At 40.4% G+C, this 22,114-nt stretch overlaps 1 protein-coding gene and 1 pseudogene across 3 annotated transcripts in view; both read right to left on the bottom strand.

Annotated features, from left to right (window-relative positions):
- Nucleotides 1-259: 259 nt before the first annotated feature.
- Nucleotides 260-5,270, bottom strand: LOC113161703 (annotated as a pseudogene).
- A 4,629-nt stretch (nt 5,271-9,899) lies between these two features.
- LOC113161705 (CD209 antigen-like protein C) overlaps nt 9,900-22,114 on the bottom strand; it is a 47,745-nt gene continuing 35,530 nt past the window's right edge. For 2 of the 3 annotated variants that reach the window (XM_033325909.1, XM_033325908.1), the window contains exons 5-6: nt 14,895-14,998; nt 9,900-11,353 (exon numbers count right to left, since the gene is read on the bottom strand). In XM_033325909.1, coding sequence (XP_033181800.1) covers nt 11,212-11,353; nt 14,895-14,998 — 246 coding nt within the window. In that variant the 3' untranslated portion in view covers nt 9,900-11,211. Of the gene's footprint in view, nt 11,354-14,894; nt 14,999-15,111; nt 15,252-15,531; nt 15,669-22,114 lie in introns of those variants that run through there. The other variant, XR_004463372.1, reaches the window with a different exon arrangement.

Here is a 22,114-nt window from a genome sequence, read left to right as displayed (position 1 = left end):
ATACATACAGCAAAGACCATGTAAATCAAATCACAGTCATAATGATGAGTGATTTATTAAAGAGATCAAATGAGTAGTGCTGGGCATTCTTATCGTGGTTAAGGTTGGTCACTACAAGACACTACGAGTACCTGGTTATGCCTTTCAGACTTAACAATGCACCAACGATATTTCAAAACCTGATCAATGACGTATGAGGAGATCGATCAATTCGTCTTGTGTAGGACATTATGCTGATCTTTCTAAGTCTAAGAGATGTTCAACATGTGTGCAGTGTACTGCAGACACTCCTCCAGAACCAACTTTATCATTTGTGTCTTCTCTTTCCCGTAGTTGTGCTTCTTCCTCGCTGTCTCCTGCTCTCTTTTCTGCAGGTATCGTTGGCCTTGGAGCTGTATATCTCCAGTATTTATTTGCCCTCCATTTCACCTGCCCAATGTTCCTGTTCGGATTGTGGATTTTGGATTGCGTATCTCTCTTACTGACACTGTCACCAGCAGTTTCTGCTTCAGCTGCCTCTCACTGCTCCAGCAACCCTGCTCACACCAGCTCCACCCCACACCCAGATTCTGTTCTCTGTTTTGTGACAAAACATATGGTCAAACAACCATACAGTCCAAATCACCAACACTCTTGATTGTGCACGAGATGCAGAATGTCGTTTTAAAGACAGAAAGCGAAATAAAAAATGTTCAAACATTTATTGTGGAAGCGAGTGAAGCCACAGTGTATGTTGCGAACGGCACTAATAAATGTCCTAGGTAGGTAGGGATGAGAGGCAGAAGTGGAGGAAGAGGACAAGGTAGAGGTAGATATCAAACCGGAGAGGATGGAGTATGTTACGTATATGAGAAAAGGGACCATTGGGCAATGGTACCCAACGGCACCCATTTGTTTCATAATATTGACCATAACCATGACCTATCATCCGTGTGATGCCCAACATCTGGTATTAAAGACAAACAGAGTGGCACCTGGTGAAGTATTGAGAACTGATGAAGAGATTATAATAACAGAAAGAAAAAATGCCAACGTCTCAGTTGAAATAAACTTATGTGAAATAGTGACCTGCACTTACAAGAAGATTAATTTTGCTCCTAACATACCTGGTCCTCTGTGCCTGCATGGGAAATATCTATTATGGAATACTGATTCAAAGTACCCTTTGGCTGTGGCCAAAGTAGCATATCCATAATGCGTGGAAAAGTATGTGCAAAAGGGAATTTTAAGGACTACCACCCCTTAATTGCAACAGTAACTGGACTGGAAAGTTATTGATAAAACTAAAAAAAATAAAGATGCCATCACTCAGATCACCATCACAGGGAGATTGGCAAAGGAAGCTCAAAATTAAACTGGTGTCATCGGTCACAGACACACTTTCCCTAACTAATAAATAAATCATAAATCCAGTGGACGGCCGGGTCACCTATCTAACCATTCTCACTGTATGGAAATCTGTCTGCCTCTTGGTTCATAAATCACATGTTTGCGAGGACAGACCTCTGGTGGCTGTGTGGAGACATGAAACTGAGGGGAAAGCTACCACCTGATTGGCCGGTCAGCTGCACCCTTGTACAGATAATTATGCCTTTCTATATGTTTCCTACAGATGATTTCAGTAAGCTAGGAGACAAGCTAAAGGAAGCCTGCCACCAGCATCAACGTACAAAACGGTCCACTGACTATAGAAGATCCCAATAACCTGTGGTTGCTGTTGTATCCCATACATCAGGGGACTGATGCAGAGACAGATCGATACCACCTTAACGAAAACAATGTATCAACAAATGGGGAATGGAAGTCAATAGAAAAAGATTATGTGAACCTTGGGGTTGTCAGCACAGTCCCATCCACCCATCTCCATTTCCCCTCTGTCTGTTTGTCAGTCAGTCCAATCCAGGTGCGCTTTTTCCATCCTCGTATGAAGTCCTTGTTAACAGAAGGAATCATCAACATGAAGACAAAGTTAACAGTTACATGCTTTTGTCCACGTCTGTGGAATTAATAATGATGTGTTGTTCTCTGTGGACACACACCTGCTCTCCCCTGCTGTTGATAATCACCAGGTCTGTACCTTTCTGCCGGCAGTCATTTCTGCTTTCTTGCCAGGATTTCTCACTTGAAGACATGTAATAGAAGCTACCACTGAAATACCTCAGTTCTTGGGACTGTAGACCTGTTTCAAAGAAAAGTTAAATTGCAACAATCACGCTATCGATCACATGGGCACATGTTACAAACACCTGTTTAAATTTTTAGATTTGAAATTTTCTAAAATATGTTTAGACTTTCAGTTTGATAATAAGTTGCTGAAATAGTCTCACTAGATTAAACTCACTTTCTCGGACAAGGCGATTGAAACTAAGGAAGAATTAAAATGTTTAAACCGTACATTCAGATTTTTTCTTGTGCAATAGAGACAAATGTCCCAAAATGAAAACTGTAAAGACTCAAATCTAGTTAAAACAAGAGCTATGTCCAGGGAAGTTCTAGTGACTTCTGAATCTGCAAACAGACCACACCTTTCAATGATTATCATAGATCACCAAGAACAAAGAAATGTATAAATAATCACCTTGAAGCTTTCTCTGAAGGTCTTTGGTGATGTCGTCCAGTTTTCTGTTGAGCTGGTCTCTCTCTTTGGTCAGGTTGTTGTAACTGGTCTGTAACTGGTCTCTCTCTTTGGTCAGGTTGTTGTAACTGGTCTGTAACTGGTCTCTCTCTTTGGTCAGGTTGTTGTAACTGGTCTGTAACTGGTCTCTCTCTTTGCCCAGGTTGTTGTAACTGGTCTGTAACTGGTCTCTCTCTTGTTCAGAGGTTGTTTATGGTCGTATGGTCTCTCCTTTGGTCAGGTTGTTGTAACTGGTCTGTAACTGGTCTCTCTCTTTGGTCAGGTTGTTGTAATTGGTCTGTAACTGGACCATCTCTATTTCTTTCTTTGAGCTTCCTTTGGTGTCTATTTTGCATATAAAAAACAGAGGACTGTTCCAGCTGAATGTCTGTGAAGATTCTTATCCACATCCATGGTTATCCAAAATCCTGTACAGCAACAAACTAGACTTGTTTTAAGAAGCCTTCTAGATGGAAGGTGAAAATATCTTCATTAACTTAAAACCAAATCCAGTTGCCAATGAACAGCATTTTTTGGGGTCTATTAGCCAACAACACCCACTGTGTTTTGTCAGGATATAAACAAAGTGCTTACACAGGAAAACAAGAGACATGAGTCCAATGAGGAGGAGGAGACAAAGCAGACCCAGAATCACTGCAGCAGCTCTGTAGGAGCTCTTCTCCACCATTCTACTTTCCCCAGTACCTGAAAGTAGAAGACAACAATTGCTGTGTGTTAGTTTTGTCTTTAGTCTTGTGTACAGTCGTAGTACGTTGAACCATGGAGCAAGTAAAAAAAGATAAAATTGCTTGGAGCGTGAGTGAATTAAATGTTTTATCAGTCTAATTGACATGTTTTTTAGAAAAACTGTACAGAGTTATTATTTTACAATTTGTTATAACTTAAAGTGACTCTTGTGAAACTTGCCTTTGCCCTTGTGAGATGCACCAGACTTTTAACTTAGGGAGTCAGATAGTGTTTGTTCATTTTCATGCAGTACCTTTTCTCGCCACATGGCAGCAGCTGCAAAAACTCAGTCAGCAGGACAGGAAATAGAAATGATTAGTTCACGATTCACTCAACTGTGCGCCAGGCCACTCAGCCTCTCTGGCGAGCAGCAAGCACTACAGTTCTTTCGGTCATACGGATCCTTACGGATCGTTCTTTCGTTCATTTGTCACATGACACCTGTAGCTCATTTACAGGGCTGTGGACTGAGAAAGAACCTTTGTCAGCTGAAGCAAACCATGTTGTCATCAGTATATAGTGTTTGAGAAACGCGGCCATTTTTACAATGCCCACAAGAGGGCTACAGCGCCACCTGTTGTAAAATGAACAAAATGATTCGTGCAACTTACTGTTCGAGAGTCAACAATCTGAAAAGAATCGAATTTCCCATCTTTATCTCCCACCCATCTAAAATCCATAAAAAGAACTGTATGTGTTAGATTCTTTGAGTTATGCCTGTGTCAGCTGCTGTGCTGAGGTACACATGCTCCCTTGCGCAGGAGAAAATAAACTACTGCCTTATTAATCTCATTAGCGGTCCTGAGAAGTTTGTTACAGAAATGTTCTTATCAAAATTTTAGACATATATATATATAGTATCCCAACGTTTTCAGTATTGTTCTGTGTGATTTTAATTGCCCTTCATTTATAAAAATCATTAGCAAACATATTCTACAACTTTGTCGCTGGTCTTGTAGCAGAGTCCTAAAGCTTCAATCTCTGTGGCCATTGGCCTTTAACAAAAGAAACATTTACAGCAGGGGTGGCCAGTCCTGGTGTCTGTTTTCTAGCAGTGTTAATTTTGATAGGAATTTTTAGTTTAGTTTTAGTCACTGTCATCTTCTGACTATGGGAGTAGCACAAAGTGGCAAATACATTGATATTCAACAGAAATAATAAAAATTCACAGGGCTGGAATTTTTGCTTGCCAAAATATCTGATCTACAACTTCCCGTTTGTAGATGCCAAACGTGGCATTGGAATCTGGGCTTGATTTCTAGTTTGTCAGTTGTGTACATAGCTGAGGTTGTGTCGTAGCTGGACTTGATCCAAGCAAAAGATGAGAAAGAAGCATGGAAACAGAAAGGATTTATATGTGCAAATGGATCCATGTAAGAAAACAACCTTCAGTGCTTGGATAGGGACTGTGATTGGGATTGTTCAACGAAAAGAAGAAACTGTTGTATTAGCCATGTTGTGCTGAGAAGAGTCTTCTCATAATTTTTGTTATAAAAATGTAAAGAAAAATGTCACAATGCACAAACATTTTGGTGTACTGTGTGTAGTTTGCCAGTCTACACCACTATGCTAGATTGTCACTGCTGTCTAGCCTTGCCTTGTGTATATGCTAATTGCCTAGTGTTTGGGTTCAAGTCTCATGTTTCTCCATGGTACCATTTTTCATTTTTGTTTTTGTTCTCCGCTTTCCCAGCCTAACCCCCTAACCATTCTACTATTTACTTTGTCAATAAATTTATTTTTTTCATTTTACTAGTGTCTGGCATTTTAATCTGGTCCTAAATCCACAACCATGACAAAAACATATACTACTTCATGGTAAATGGATCCCCTTACAAATGAAAAATGTTTTAACTGTATATTTGCATCTGTTTGCATATGCACCTTACCTGAGAGTGCAGGTCCAGTTCTGATTTTCCAGTTCTTCCCAGTATGACATGTATCTTCATATTGATAAATATTTTCTGAACCATCCGTCTCCCTTTTCCACTTGATGTAATCACCAGATGCCTTATCTAAATTGGCATAAATGTTAATTTCATCCATGATGTACTACCAGCTCAGTTTGCTGCTGGTTTGACCTTCTGTTATGAAAATGGGAAGTTTAAAAACAAAAAAGGAAGCAAAGCATTCTTGTGACAGGAAATGGTGGTCAGGTTGAATTGAAATGAGAAACTAAAAGACTAAAGACATTTCTGTTTATATTAGGATATTTTCTTACAGTGGTAATTATCATTATTACTACTACACATGCACTCATCCAGAAAATCCTTACTTTGCATATATACATATTATCATAATTTGATATCCTGAGATCCTGAAGATTTCTTATAAAATTCCAGCTGTGTTTTTGACCTCATGTTACTTCTTTATTTTTCCATTTGAACACCGTATCCACTTGTCACCTTGTTACTATGTTCTCCTTCTACTTACAGTTTTTTATACAGACAGATTATTGTATACTCCTAGATTGACCTGAAAATAAAATTTGATGTCTGTGGATTGGCTCTTGTAGCTAAAATCCTACTTATCTAACACACAATATAGAACACACAATATGTTTCTTAAAATGTCCCGTCAACATGTAGTATTGTGAAATTTGAAGTACCACAGGGCTCAGTACTCGTCCCTCTCCTTTTTTCTCTATATATTTTATTGATAGACCAAACTATATGATGTCATAACCCTTGACAACTGTCTAATTTCTCAGAACCTGACCTCTTAAAATCTTGGAGTCATATTTGATCCTTGCCTCTCTTTTGAACACCAATATCACATTAAAGATATCACTAAGAATTCCTGCTTTCACCCATGTAACATAACTACAATTCAGTTTTCTCTGTCCCTGGGAGATGCTGACACCTTAAATCATGCCTTTGTCTCCAGAGTTAAAAAGACGTGAGCAGGCTGTAGGGCCTTTTCCTGCTATCCCCCACTTATTTGGAATAACCTCCCTTATGACATGAGACAGTCTAACTTTGTAGAGATTCCCTAACATTCGAATTAGTAGCAGTCAATTGATACAAAATCTGTGGGGGTGTTCCAGGTCCTCCTGGCTGGTTGCACCAGGAAGTTGCTGCTGACACCAGATCGTGTCCTGTGTGCTGCTTGTTGTTATCTACTATCCTCTTCACTCTCTACTGTCAACTCGCGCCAACTGGTCAAGGCAGATGACTGCCCACCTTGACATGGCATGTGCTAGGAAACAGCACGCGTATACAAACAGTCCATATTTACCTTGATTTTCATGCCATTACCAAACGCACAAATAATTTATATAATTGTGTTCCCCTAGTCTGTTTAAAAACAATCATTAATCAAACATGTCTAATACTGTATGTATATAACTGAGTGATGCAGGAATTACTGAATTACTGAGAAATAGAAACACACTGTTCTGGATGCCAAACAGCAACACCTGCACATTGCAACCATTTGAAGCTTGATTTGAACTTGCAAAACTTTTGTCCCCATTTCTACTGTCCAGACCAGAAAAGAACCTGGCTGCAGCAGAAAGAATGACAGTCTGTTTTAATTCTTAGTGCAGCCGATCATTTTTGAGAGGGTCTGTTTGCACACAAATTTACCTCTCACTATAATCTATACATAAAATCCACCATTGGAGTGGCCCAGTTTAAGCCTAGATCTCAATCCAATGAAAATGCTGTTCAAACCAGAAACCTTAAGAATATTTCTGAGGTGAGGCAGTTCTCTGAGGAGGAACTGTCCAAAATTATTCCTGGACATTGTGCAGGACTAGTCCACAGCTACAGGAAAGGTTTGCCTGAGGTTATTGCTGTTCAACCTGTTAACACTCCAAGCCAATACACATCTGTCTTTATCTTTTTTGCATTTAAAGCAATGAACAAAGCAAAATATTTATGTATGTGTACCATGAGGCCTGCTTTCATTTAAATACTAGTTAAGAGTTCCAAAGACTGGTCTGTTCATCCTTTAAGGCTGTTTCCACTAGAGATCACTGTAGTTGTAAAAAAATCAATTAATTTGACTAAACCATTTTCTCTGCCACCTGGCAGCACAGTCTGAGCCAAAGGGGAAGCATTTGAATCCAGCCAGTAGCTGCAACCAAATCCTTTTTAAAATCAGCTGTACAGTGGTCTTTAATGTGCCACTATGTTTCTACAGTAGCTTTAGTACAGTGTGTTCTGTGTTGCAAGTTTAACTGAAACTGGGAAACCTTTTACATTTACATTTACATTTAGTCATTTAGCAGACGCTTTTATCCAAAGCGACTTACAAGTGAGGAACAAGGCAAGCAAACAAAATCTAAGTCAAGGAGAACCAACATCAAAGCAAAGTGCTATCGAAAAAGTGTTTCTGTTTCAAGAGATGTTAGAAAGAAAGGGTAGAAATTATTATTATTATTATTTTTTTTTTTTAAAGTGCAAAGGAAGATGCGGAAGAGTTCTGTTTTCAGCAGTTTTTTAAAGATTGCAAGTGAGGGGGCTGAGCGTGCAGAGATAGGCAGCTCATTCCACCATCTTGGGATCACTGAGCTGAACAGTTTTCCTTGGTGTCGACTGTGTGGTGCTGGTACCACCAGACGACGACGACCTTTTAACATTTTCTGGTGAGTTTAGATTAGTCTTTGAGCCTTTTTCATCAATCCAGTATTTACCAATGTTGCATGGTACATCATTCCAGCTGTTTTGTGAATCATAATGTGGGGGTGGCTGTGGCTCAATATGTAGAGTTGACTGCCAATCACAGGATTGGTGGTTCGATTCCCGGCTGCCACGTCACATGCCAAAGTGTCCTTGGGCAAGATACTGAACCCCAAGGTGCCCCCGGTGAGTCAGGTCAGCTGCATAGCAGCTCTGCCATTGGTGTGTGAATGTGTGTGAACGAGACGCAGTGTAAAGCGCTTTGAGTACCAGCTAGGTAGAAAAGTGCTATATAAGTGCAGACCATATAATATCTTACTTCTGCACAGTCTTTACCTAGTTTGTTGTTTGGCTCTTAGGTTGGTCTGGTTAAGCTGTATTTAAACATCTGGTATAACATCTGTTGTGGCTGTTAATCATATGTTCAATGACAAGATAGAGAGATGACATGAGCGGTATTGCACAAAAGTAGAAGTAAGACATCCAGCATAACTGAAAAAGTCCAGCTTGACCTAGTTTGATCAGCACTGTGTACTGCAGAAAATGTGTGCTGTGTAGGTGAAGGAGAGGTCAATCTGTGATTTATTTTCAATGATAAAAAAAGGGGAGCGCCCAGTTAGAGTGTGTGTGTAACTGTTACAGCATAATTAATAATATGGTTATAATAGTAATATATAAATTATATTTGGCGCTTTATGAAAAATTAATTATACATAAATATACATTTACTGCATGTTAATGACTCCGGTTTTGAAGTGCCCGAGAACTTCAACATCTTAACAGTCTGCTTCTACAATTACAAATTGCTGTCCTTACAAGTGATTCTATACTAAACGGGAAACTAAGGTCTGGTGAGATAAATTCCTGTATGGTGACCACTTTTTCCTGTTTAACCTAGTGCATATGTTGATGCATTAAAGTACCTTCCTCTTTTGCTCTAAAATGTGTTGTAAAATGTAATATGTGAGGCAAAAAAACAAGCATGTAAATAAATCATAAAGCATAAAGGACTGGACAGAATAGAAACTACACACAACTACAGATTATGTAAATACAAATTAGACACTTAATAGATTAATTTAGCTTTTTGTAGATATCTCAATAGATAATGTTCACAGATGAACATAAAAGGACATATCAAAGTATCAAAGTAAGACTACAGGAGAAATACTGGCTTCCAAAAGCAAATTTTACAATTTGGAAAGTGCTTTCAAACTCTGTTGAGTGTAGCAAAGCACATCTTTTAGTAATGTAGGTTTTGACTATTTTGGGCCTGGTTTATTCTTTACTTGTCTCATAGTTAGAGCTAACTTCAGATGACCCCAACGACCTTGAGCCACTGACTCCAAATTATTTGTTGTTGATGAAGAAACAACCTCTTTTACCCGCAGAACTGTTCAAAAGTGGTTTACAGCTAAAGAAAGTGGAGATGTTGTACTGGTTGTGTGTGACTCTGCACTCTGCAATTCATGGATCATGGGCAGTGTCCTACAAACTATACCCGGTATAAAATGATTAAGACTAACACACTAGAATTGTTGTGAATACTGTAAATTAAATAAGGATTTCTCATTCGGTTTGGTATGATTCCAGAACAGGATGATAGACATTATTATTTATGGTTGACGTGCACCTCCCAGTGTTGTAATTAAGAATACTGATGTAAAAAGTTCAGGGTCAGCAGAGTTATGGAAGGAGGCTGCCGTGCAGTTAGTTTTGGCTCAATCAGCCTTTTTGACCATTATATTTGGATTTTAAATATTAACAAGTTTATTTTATGGATCATTGATGTATTGTTTTTGCAAGACACATTTCTACTGTGTAACAGGAGGATTATTTATGTTCTCTAGAGAAATTAAGTAAAGCATGGTCTAAAAATCTGAATGAATCAGTGAGTAATTTCTTAATTTGAGAAGGATGCACAGTTGATTTTTATTGAATAAAAACATTACAAAAATACAGTCAAACTAACGAGGAAATAAAAATGCTAGAACAGCATTTAAAATAGCCACTGCACGGGGCGATGCCAGAGTCGATCCCAGCTGTCCCAGGTTGAAAACCAGTAAAACCTGTAACTGCATATTTCAGATCTGGTCTGTCCTGCAGATACCCTAATTATACTGGACTTATGTCTGCCGATCAGACATAAGTAAGTTCAGGCTGTTTATGAATAAGTTAATACGCCGTCATTGCAGTAACACAACAATGGAAATATTAGGGGAGAACAAAGCCATAATAAAATGTTACAGGATGCATTTATTTTTAATCACTCCTTTCAGAAGAGCTTAGATAGTTTACATAGGTGCTCTGTCTCTCTGAATATAGCTGTGTTAAACTATCATGAACCTGCAGATGCAGTCAGAAGCAAAACAACTGAAGTACAGATACATCTGTTGGCACTACAGGACCATTTTAGACATACAGTGACCTGTAGCCATTACACTGTGGGAGCAGATTTAACATATACAAGGTAAACAGGATTCACATTGAGATATCTGCAATGTATTTCTGACTAGGTAAAACTTAAATTGAAAATATCTAAAATGCAGTTTTGAACAGTCAAAGTTCAAATTAAAGATATATACAATTGAAATGTGACTGATTTTGTTAATAATTCTATATAGTTTGATTTCATGCAAGTTTTACCCTTTTATAAAATATACTTGCAAGACAAGGCAGGGAAAAAGTAATGCCTGTTTTCTAGGTTCTGTCTTATTGTTTACATAAACAGAACTTAGGGGAAAAAAGCTATATGGGAACACATGTTCTCGTTGTAAATTGTTGCATATGATCTGCCTGTATACTCAATACGTGTTTAATGTTATATTATAATTGCATTATTTGAATAACCCCAGTACTTTTGGAAATGCAAGGTGTGCAATGTAGTTTTTCATATAGGTCCATGTTGTGCTGAGAAAAAGGATACAAAACATTGGCATACTGAACAGTGGTGAGATATATTAATTTCAAAAAAAGAGGCCAAAATAGGGCTGGGACTGGGCTGTTCATCCTTAAAGACTGTTTCCAATAGAGATCTCTGTAGTTGTAATCTTCATGACAACACCTGACTGCAACTGACCCTTAAATGTTAAGAAGAGAATTTACACTTAACTACAGGCCATTAATGTACCACTATCTTTCCACAGTAGCTTTTTCACTGTGTTTTCTGTGTTGCAAGTTCAACTGAAACTGGGAAACCTTTAAACATTGTCTGGTGAGTTTAGATTAGTTTTTGAGGCTTAGTTCACAGATCCAGTATTTACCAACGTTGCATGGTACATCATTCCAGCTGTTTTGTGAATCATAATTTCTTATTTCTGCACAGTCTTCATTGTGTTCGTTGTTTGGCTCTGTCTCTGCCCAGAACCTGAAACAAAAAAAGGAAAATTAAACAAAAAATATATAAGTAACACCTGCTTAGCAAATATGCATACTGCAAATACCATGTAAATCAAATTCAGAATGTCATAATGACTTTGATTGATTCATTTAACAGATCAAATGAGTAGTGCTGGACATTCTTATTGTGGATAAAGTTGGTCTGGTTATGCTGCATTTAAACATTTGGTTTTAAGATATTAAGAATATGTGCCTTACTAATAAAGATGTCTACTCAGCAATATTCACTTAGATCTGCCCTGTCTTACTGTGTACTGCAAAAAGTGTGTGTTGTGCAGGTGAAGGAGAGGTCAAGTTGTGATTTATTTAATAATATTCAAAAAGGGGAGCGTGTGTGTGTGTGTTGTCAATAAACGTTGAACACACTTTGCTGCCTCTTTGTCTGTTGTTTTTTGGCCCTATCAGGAAGAAAAAAATTAACTGAATTGACTCAAGGATGAGGAAAACTGTGACACCACACATGGTGTTTTTAAATACATTTACATTTAGTCATTTAGCAGATGCTTTTTTAGCGACTTACAAGTGAGGAACAAGGCAAGCAAACAAAATCTAAGTCAATGAGAAAAAACATCAAAGCAAAGTGCTATCAAAAAAGTGTTTCTGTTTCAAGAGATGTGAGAACGAAAGAGTAGAAAAGTCTTTTTTTGTTGTTTTTTTAAAGTGTAAAGGAAGATGCGGAAGAGTTCTGTTTTCAGCAGTTTTCTTAAATATTGCAAGTGAGGGGGCTGAGCGTGCAGAGATAGGCAGCTCATTTCACCATTTTGGGATCACTGAGCTGAACAGTATTCCTTGGTGTCGACTGTGTGGTGCTGGTAACACCAGACGTCGTCCACTGGTCGAGTACAGTGGATGGGAGGGGATGTAGACCTGAATGATTGAGATAAGATGGAGCTGTGGAGTTAACCACTCTGTAGGCAAGAGACAGAGCTTTGAATTTAATCCTTGCAGCCACAGGAAGCCAGTGCAAAGATCTGAAGAGCGGTGTGACATGAGGCCTTTTTGGTTGATGAAACCAGGCTGGAGCTGATCCAGAGATGCCAAAATGGTTCACAGCGTCAAAGGCTGCAGATAGGTCTAATAGAATAAGGAAAATAGAGTTACCTGCAGCTTATGCCACCCATAGGGATTCCACAACAGTCAGAAGTGCTGTTTCTGTGGAGTGACCACTCTTGAAGCCAGACTGATTGACATCAAGGAGGTTGTTCCGGGAAAGAAAGTCAGAGAGTTGATTGAAGGCTGCATGTTCCAGGGTCTTGGCCAGAAATGGATGAAGAGAGACCGGTCTGTAGTTCTCCACAAGGGAGGGATCATGGGAAGGCTTCTTCAACAGTGGAGTAATGTAGGCCTGCTTGAACGAGGTGGGAAAGGTGCCTGTTGTGAAAGAGGTGTTGATGATCTGTGTAATAGCTTGTATTAGTGTTGGTGCAATAGCTTGAAGAAGAGAAGAGTAGAGGGGATCGGATCCAGAGAGCAGGTGGTCGGGTAATTTGAAAGGAGGAGGGTGGAAACATTGTCCTTTGACAGTGTTGAAAATGTAAAGTGAGATGTATTGTCGGGTTTAGTAAGCAGAAGTCATTGTCAGGAGGAGCGAACTGGGAGGTGATGGCTGCCACATTGTTGGTAAAAAAGGAGGCGAAGTCGTCGGGTGTGAGACAGGTGGGTGGTGAAGGTGGGGGTGGATAGAGTAGAGACTTAAAAGTTGAGAACAGCTTCCTGGTGTCTGTGGTGTTGCTGAGCTTGTCCTGGTAGTATTCAGTCTTCGCCCTAGTGACACTGTGAGAGAAAGATTGAAGCAAATCCTGATAATCAGTAAGAGCAGGTTGAGACTTAGATTTGCGCTACTTATATATAAACTGTGTTGTAGTGAGGTAGGTGTGAGAACTGGCATGGCACGTGGTTAAGGGCAGATGGGTTCAGGGTCTAGAAGAAACAGAATTATTAGTTTTTTGTGTCCCCTTCTTGACAACAAGGAATGAGAAATACTCAATGTGTAACAGGAAGCTGACAGTGACTGAATGGTGGAAACGGAGCAGGAGATGCTGGGTAATGTAGCCTGGAGGGACAGTGGTTGACAGAGACAGTTGAGTATGCTGGGTATGAACAGGGAATGCTAGGTATTTGAATCTGGAGCTAGGAGTGGCAGGTAAAGATGGTGGTGGCTGACCATGTGAACAAGTAAGTATTCCTAGGGGTGTTGGTTAGAAGTACACAACACTAGTGGTGCAAACACAATTCAATTTCAGTGTCCAGTCCAAAATAAGGTTCAACATCAGAAAACACACACAATCAGAGGGTGACACAGACACAGAAGGTGAACAGTTCTGAAGTCCACAATCCAAAGGGTGTGTAGCTGATAGTGGCCCCGCTCCCACTCATCATCCTCTCTGACACCCTGGTAAGTAGGTCTCTGTAGAGTCCTTCCTCTTTCTGGGCACCACCATCTCCCCAGACCACTCAGTATCCATCCGACTTTCCACATGTCCAGGGTTTTCTACCTACCTGGTACTCAAAGCATTTTTGCTCTGCGTCTCATGCACCCATTCGTGCAAACTCACACACCGATGGCAGACCTGACTCACTGAGAGCAAGTTGGGGTGCAGTATCTTGCCAAAGGACACTTTGGCATGTGACAGGAGAAGCCAGGAATCCAAGCACTGATCCCATGATTGGAGGATGACTGCTCTACCTCCTGAGCCACAGCCGCCCAGCCAGGGTCAAGCCAGAAGTTGTGAGTGCACTCTCTCCGAGCCTTACACAGTGCGGTGGCTGTTAAAGTGTCATTGTAGAGGCCAGTATTTGGTCGACTGGGAAGGATATGGCCAGAAGCAGCATTTGTGGGTGCCCTTCATTCTGGATCCCACCCTAATTTAGGACTTTCATCGGGACCATCATGACTAACCTGGAGGTCCGTTGTGAGATGGCCTTGGATTGCTGGGCGGGGGTACTGTCACTGTCCCCAGCCTTCCTCTTTCTGCTCTGACCATATATGGCCATATTGAGCTTTCTGTTTTCACCTCTACCTCTAATTACCACCCCCGACCCCACCCATCCTGTAAGTCTGACCTGTTTTCTGTCTTTTGGATAACCCTGTTTCAGATTGTGGATTCTGGATTTGTTTGCCTTTCTCTCTCTCTCTGACTGCCTTGTGGATAACTCTATTTTGGATTTTGGATTAGATTGTGTGTCTCTCTCTGACTGTCTCCTTTGCCCCTTTTTTCTGACTCTCATATTGTTCTGGATTTCTGGACCCTACTCGCAGGACCTGCCCCACTGCCACTCTCTGCTCCAGCAACCATACTCACACCAGTTGCCTTCTCCCAATCTCTAACTCTTTCCCTTACCTCCTAAAATAAAAGCTTTTAAACCATTCAGCCACCAGTCATAACCTTTGGTGTCCTCATGCCTGATAGTGATCTAAACCTCACGTTTTGTAATGCAACTTAGTCAAGTGATTGATCACAATTAGCTGCCCACAGTACACAATGTCAATAGAAAATGATTATATGAACCTTGGGGTTGTCAGCACAGTCCCATCCACCCATCTCCATGTCCCCTCTGTCTGTTTGTCAGTCAGTCCAATCCAGGTGCGCTTTTTCCATCCTCGTATGAAGTCCTTGTTAACAGAAAGAAACAGAGTCATCAACATGAAGACAAAGTTAAAGGTTACATGCTGTTGGCCACGTCTGTGGAATTAATAATGAAATGTGGTTCTCTCTGGACACACACCTGCTCTCCACTGCTGTTGATAATCACCAGGTCTGTACCTTTCTGCAGGCAGTCATTTCTGCTTTCTTGCCAGGATTTCTCACTTGAAGACATGTAGTAGAAGCTACCACTGAAATACCTCAGTTCTTGGGACTGTAGACCTGTTTTAAAGTAAAATAAAATCGCTATCAATCACATGGGTACATGTTACTAAAGTTGCTGAAATAATCAAACTAGATTGAATTGACTTCCTCAGACAAGGCGTTTGAGACAAAGGAAGAATTATATGTTTAAACTGTAGATTCAGATTTTTTCTTATGAGCAATGGAGAAACGTCCCAAAATGAAAACTGTAAAGACTCAAACCTAGTTCTGCAAAGAGATCACGTCTTTGAATGATTATTATAGATCACCAAGAAAAAAGAAATGCATAAATAATCACCTTGAAGCTTTCTCTGAAGGTCTGTGGTGATGCTGTTCAGTTTTTTGTTGAGCTGGTCTCTCTCTTCAGTCAGGTTGTTGTAACTGCTCTGTAACTGGTCTTTCTCTTCGGTCAGGTTGTTGTAGCTGGTCTGTAACTGGTCTTTCTCTTTGGTGAGGTTGTTGTAACTGCTCTGTAACTGGTCTCTCTTTGGTGAGGTTGTTGTAACTGCTCTGTAACTGGACCATCTCTATTTCTTTCTTTGAGCTTCCTTTTGGTGTCTATTTTGCATATAAAAAACAGAGACTGTTAACCAGCTGAATGTCTGTGAAGATTCTCATCAGTTATTTCAAAAATTCTGTTCAGCAGCAAATGGCCTCGTTTTTAAGAAACCTTCTGATGGAAGACGAAATATCTTCAAGAACTTAAAAGCAAGTCCAGTTGCCACCGAACAGCATTTTATATAGTGACCTTTAATTATGCAATGACTCAGCTGAACATGACATGACACGCTTCTCTTATTTATGAAACTGTGTGTGCAATAAGCTCTGTGCACCAAGAAGTGTTGGGAAAACTAACTATTCAAATTTGTAAACAGTATCACCCAACAGTACCCCATTGTCTGATTGATATCATATACAGGGGGATTTTGTGCTTCCTGCAACAACGCACGAGTAGAGCAAAATGAGGAAATCTGATCGGTTGAGAATTTGTTCACTAGCTTAAGCAAACATAGAAAAGAAGCATGCGGACACAGAGTTTCAGAGTTTTCATCCACCAGGTGATGTGTGCAACTTTCCCTGGGTGAGAAAAAAAAAAGATAGTGTTTTATCAGGATGTAAACAAGGTGCTTACACATGAAAACCTGAGACACAAGTCCAATGAGGAGGAGGAGACAAAGCAGACCAAGAATCACTAGAGCAGCTCTGCAGGAGCTCTTCTCCACCATTCTACTTTCGCTAGTACCTGAAAGTAGAAGACAACAATTATTGTTTGTCAGTTTTGTATATAATAGTATTACATTAAACCATATAAATAAAAAATAGAAATAAAAAGATAAAGTTGCATTAAGAGTGAGCGAATTAAGTGTTACATTCATACAAAAAAAAAATTTTGTAAATTTTTTTAATTTATCAACTTAACTGATTATATTGATCACTTCATGTTCTTTTTTGTTTATTGATCCAGCTCACTCGACAACAGGTCGGACAAAATTGGTATCCCACAGTTTTCAGTATTGTTCTGTGTCATTTTAATTGCCCTTCAGTTATAAAAATCATTAGCAAACATGTTTTACAACTTTGTCACTGGACTTGTAGCATGAGTGCTAAAAACTGTCACTGTGGCCATTGACCTTTAACAAAACAAACATTAAAGCAGGGGTGGCCACACCTGTTTCTCAAGGACAGACATTTTCAGTTTAGTTTTATTCACTGTCACCTCCTGACAGTGCTTTTACAGAAAGTGGCAAATTGATATTCAACAGAAATAATACAAAATGCACAGGGCTGGAATTTTTACTTGCCAAAATATCCACTCTACAACTTCCAGTCTTTTGTTTGTTTTTGACGGTTACCCTTCTTGCCTAAACCAAACCTGGCATGGGAATCTGGACTCGATCTCTGGTTTGTTAGTTGTGTACATAGCTGAGGTTGTGTTGTAGCTGGACTGGATCCAAGCAACAGATAAGAAAAGTGTACGGACACAGAGAGGACTTAAATGATCAAATGGATCCATGCAAGAAAAGAATCTTCAGTGCTTGGATAGGGACTGTGACTGGGATTGTCCAACAAAAATTCAGAGAAAAACTATTTCGATAAACTATGAGAAACTATTGTATTTGCCATGTTGTGTTGAGCAGAGATCTCATCATAATTTTTGTTATATAAATGTATAAACTGTATATTTGTGTCTGTTTGCATATGTATATTACCTGAGCGTGCAGGTCTAATTCTGTTTTGCTTCATAGTATGATGTGCATTTTTGTAATGACAAATGTTTTCTGGATGATTCATCTCCCTTTTCCACTTGATATGATCACCTGATTTTTCCATCTATAATGGCATAAATATTTACCCATGATGTACTGCCAGATAAGTTTGCTGCTTATTTGAGGGAGGTATTGATGAGAGCAACACACGACAACTTCTCCTCAGTTCATGTGTGTATTGAGTGAAGCATCAACTTAGCATCATATTATAAACATACAGAAATCCACAAACTATACAGCAACTGACCATGTTCCTGAACAGTACATGAAATTTGTGGCTAATACATACAACAATAACCAGGTATTCACTCAGTAATAAAGTATTTCAACAGCTGAATTACAACATTGTCTCTAACACAGTGCTCGACCAGCAGCAAGGAAGAGAAGCGACGCGACCGAAGAACCTCAGCCGCTCAACGCTCTCTCTGCTGGACGTAACTACATTCTCCCCCAACCCAGTCCACTCTATTGTGGCACAAGACACATCACAGAATACTGTGCTCTAGCTCTGACAACAACATTATGAACACAAAACTACAAACAAAACCATGATCAAATATGCACCAGCTGAGAACTGGCACCGCCTCCACTGAATCCGATACAAAGCATGCAGGCCACGTTACTCCATCCGTCACATACTCCCCATCAAAAATAGATGTTGTCCTCAACATCATTAACCATAACATTCATCAAATACGGTAGAACATGTTCAAACAGGTTTGTTACAGGCTGGAACTCTTTTGTTACATTTTGTTCTTCCGTTTTCAGTCCCATGTTGCAGGTTCATTTAGAGACTGGAACTCTTTTAGTACATTCGGGCATTTCCTCTATGAAACACACTTGTTCATTACGTGTAAATACGTGAAAACTGTTCAGAGTACATATACACATTCCCGAAATCAAGCACAGTCATTGTGATAAAGTCTCTTATCGTGCAATGTGCATATCAGTAGAACTTGGCTTTACTTTACGCCTCTGGATGTGTATGATGAGTGTGAAGTTGTAATGTCTACATAATAAACAAAACTTTGCTTTTTCCGTAAGTCCACCAGTTTAAACTGTCCAAGGCAGGGCCATCCTAAGTTCTATAGAGATACAGTTGTTGATTATAACATGGTTGACCTGTCTGTACCTAAGCTGGAAGCCTTGTATAAAGGGGACGTGCAGCCAGTGTATAACAGGATGGTGTTGCCATTTTGTCGTATCTGAGGGTCTTTGGTGGCCTACGAAGTCTCTGGGGCCGCTGATACCTCATGTCCATCTCCTCTTCCTGGCTGACATTGACCATGGGGAGTGACTCTTGTCCCCCTTCAGTATCAGTTGAGTTTGTTCCCTGAACATTCCTGTGCTCCAAGGAGTTGTCATCATCCACCTCTTGCTGGGACGGTTCCACTGCAGGTGTACTGAAGTCAGGTGGGAGTCCACCATGTGCAGTTGCAGGCATCTCTCCCACTGGTTCCAGGTTCTGAACAATAGGTTGATGTGGCATCTCTATGCTGTAATAATCATCCTCATCCTCGGAACTTTTGCTGGCTTTGTTAGTCTGGCTTGTCCTCCTTTTATGTGTTGTAGGCAGGCACACCTCAGTATCCAAAGGTAGGTGATCACATGGTAAAAGGAGGTTTCTGTGTAAAATTCTGGACTTTCCCTTCCCATGTTCAGGACACAGCTCATAAATGGGGGCATTCTCTCCTACTTGTCGCACTACAGTATGAATGCTGTCCTCCCAGTGATTCCTTAGCTTTCCAGTTCCTCCTCGAGGAGTCATATTTCGCACCAACACATGGTCACCCGGGTACAACAACTCCTCACCTTGCCATCATAAATCCTCTTGTTTCTTTGGGCAGATTTTTGTGAATTCTCTCGAGCAACAGCATATGCCTCCTGCATTCCTTGTTTCCACCGTTCAACATAGTTACGCTGACTACAGCTCCCTGCTTCAATGGGTAAGTTAAACATCATATCAACAGGTAGCCTCGGTGAGCGGCCATACAGTAAGTAAAATGGGGAGAAACCTGTTACTTCTGTACGCGTGCAGTTATAGGCGAATGTGAGCTTATTCAAAGAGTCTTTCCAGTTCAGCTTGTCTCTCTCCGTGAGGGTCTTAAGCATCTGCATCAAAGTTCAATTAAAACGTTCTACTTGTCCATTTCCCTGTGGATGGTAAGGGGTTGTTCTTGATCCTGCCACGTTGCAGTACTTGCTCAGTTGTGAAAAGAGCTGATTTTCAAATTCACCTCCTTGATCATGATGAATGCGTGCTGGGAACCCAAATTTCAGAGCATAATCATTGAATATTTTGTCAGCAACTGTTTTCCCAGATTTTGATGTTGTAGGGTACGCCTGTGGAAAGCGAGTGAAATGATCTACAATCACTAGTATATATTCATAGCCACCTTTGCGAGGTGGAGAAAGTCCACTGACACAAGTTGGAATGGCTGTGTGGTGACAATATTTGTAAGAGGAGCCCTAGTCTCACGACTAGGTTTCTTCTGCTTTAGACAAGCACAGGTCAGTACATACTGTTCAATTTCTCGCTGCATGTATGGCCAAAAGAAACGGTCTCTTATCAGTTATACTGTCCTGTCAGTGCCTTGGTGTCCCATCTGCTCATGTAACTCCTTTAAGACAGTGATCCTGTGTTGGTCGGGTAACACCAGTTGTTTTCTGTGGGTTGTCTTTCTCCACAAGACTCCATTCTCATCTATCTCCAGTTTTTCCCATTGACGGACGAGACAAAGACTCTGAGGACTGAAGTTTTTGTGTTCTTTGCACAATGGCCTCACTCCCGACAATTTACTCTGCAGCACTGGCCCAATATGTATGTCATTTTTCTGATCTTCTTGTAGCTGTGCTGGTGTTATTGAGACAATGGTAGTGTCCGTGACATCAAGCACACCATGGACAGAGATGGCCATTGACCATAAGGCATTTGACTCTTGCTGTGCCTCTACAGCCTGTGCAGTCGCTCCCACTGCATCATAAGACATCTCCTCTGTGCACTCATTCATGAACTCCTCTACCTCTACTGGCATTCTAGACAGACTATCGGCATCAATGTTCTCTTTCCCAGGACGGTATTTAATGGTAAAGTTGAAATCAGCCAATTCAGCCACCCATCTGCTTCCTGTAGCATTCAACTTAGCAGTGGACAAAACATAAGTCAATGGGTTGTTGTCGCTGTAAACCAGGAAAAAGGGGGCATAGTACAAATAGTCACGGAATCGTTCTGTAATTGCCCATTTGAGAGCAAGGAATTCTAATTTACCTGAATGAAAGTGATAGTTTTTTTCTGATGCTGACAATGTTTGAGAGCCATATTCAATTTCACACAGTCTCCCATTCTGTTTCTGATACAAAACTGCACCAAGCCCCTTGTTGGATGCGTCTGTGTGGAAAATGAATGGTTGGGAGAAATCTGGGAATGCCAAGACAGGGGGTTGAACCAGACAGTTTATCAGTTGTTCCAGGGTTTGTTGGTGTGAGTCTGTCCATTCAATTGGTGTGTGAGATGGCACTACTTTCGCATTTCCCTTAGTGTGCAACTTCCTCCTTTTAGGCTGTGAGATTGTTCCTTGGTTAGGTCCTTTTGTTAACTCATAAAGGGGGCTGGCGATGCGAGAAAAGTCCTTAATGTACTGGCGATAGTAGCTCAACAGTCCAAGAACCTGCCTCATCTCACCAATTGTTTTGGGGTTTTTGTCTTTCAAAACCCTTATGGCAGCTGTGTCAGCAGGATCCATTTTATTTCTTTCTGCTGATACTATTCTTCCCAGGTAGCGGATTTCCCTTTTGAATAACTCACATTTGCTAGGTTTTAATTTAATTCCACACTGTCTCAACCTTTGCAAGACTTTTCTTACATCATTGAAGTGACTTTCAAATGTTTTGCTAAACACTAATGTATCATCCAGATATGGGACACCAATTTTGTCTCTGAGGCCTTCTAAACACTCCTCCATGCAGCGTTGGAAGGCTGCTGGAGCATTCATAAGCCCGAATGGGATTCTGGCCCATTCGTACTGTCCCCATGGTGTCACAAAAGCTGTTAGATGTTTGCTGTAATCTATGCATAGACGCAAAGAACCAAATTTTTTTCTTATACAAACAACAGGTGATGCATAGGAAGAGTGGGATTTCTCTGTCCATCCCTGCGTGATTAGGCCTCTCAGATAATCTTTAATTTCCACATATAATGGCTTAGGGACTGACATATAAGTCCGGACTACTGGCTCTGGATCTTTTAAGGAAATTTCCAGCTGGAGGTTGTCAATACAACCTATATCATTGTCTGACCGAGAAAAAGAGCTTTACTCCTCCCTCAACATCTCACGTACTATTTTTCTCTGTTTCTCATGTAAGTGACTTAGATCAATCGGGGGGTCCCAAGGCTCTGTACCATTTTCCTGATGTTCAGTGTGTTGGGTCTGAATGCTATTGATATCAGCAGGTGAGTGTGTTTCCCCAACTAAGCTAAGCGGGTACACAGAAGCAACTGATTGTACTGTACCAATAACTACCTTTCCTGTCAACATAATGTCATGGTCTGTGGGGTTTTGTACACTCAGAATAATGTTTGGCTGTGCCCCTTTTCTCACCTGTACCAACGTGTCA

This window comes from Anabas testudineus, chromosome 1 (assembly GCF_900324465.2).
Source record: "Anabas testudineus chromosome 1, fAnaTes1.2, whole genome shotgun sequence".
NCBI classification, from domain to species: Eukaryota; Metazoa; Chordata; class Actinopteri; order Anabantiformes; family Anabantidae; genus Anabas; species Anabas testudineus.
Note: the sequence above shows the minus strand (reverse complement) of the source record. Positions and strands in the feature narration are given on the sequence as shown.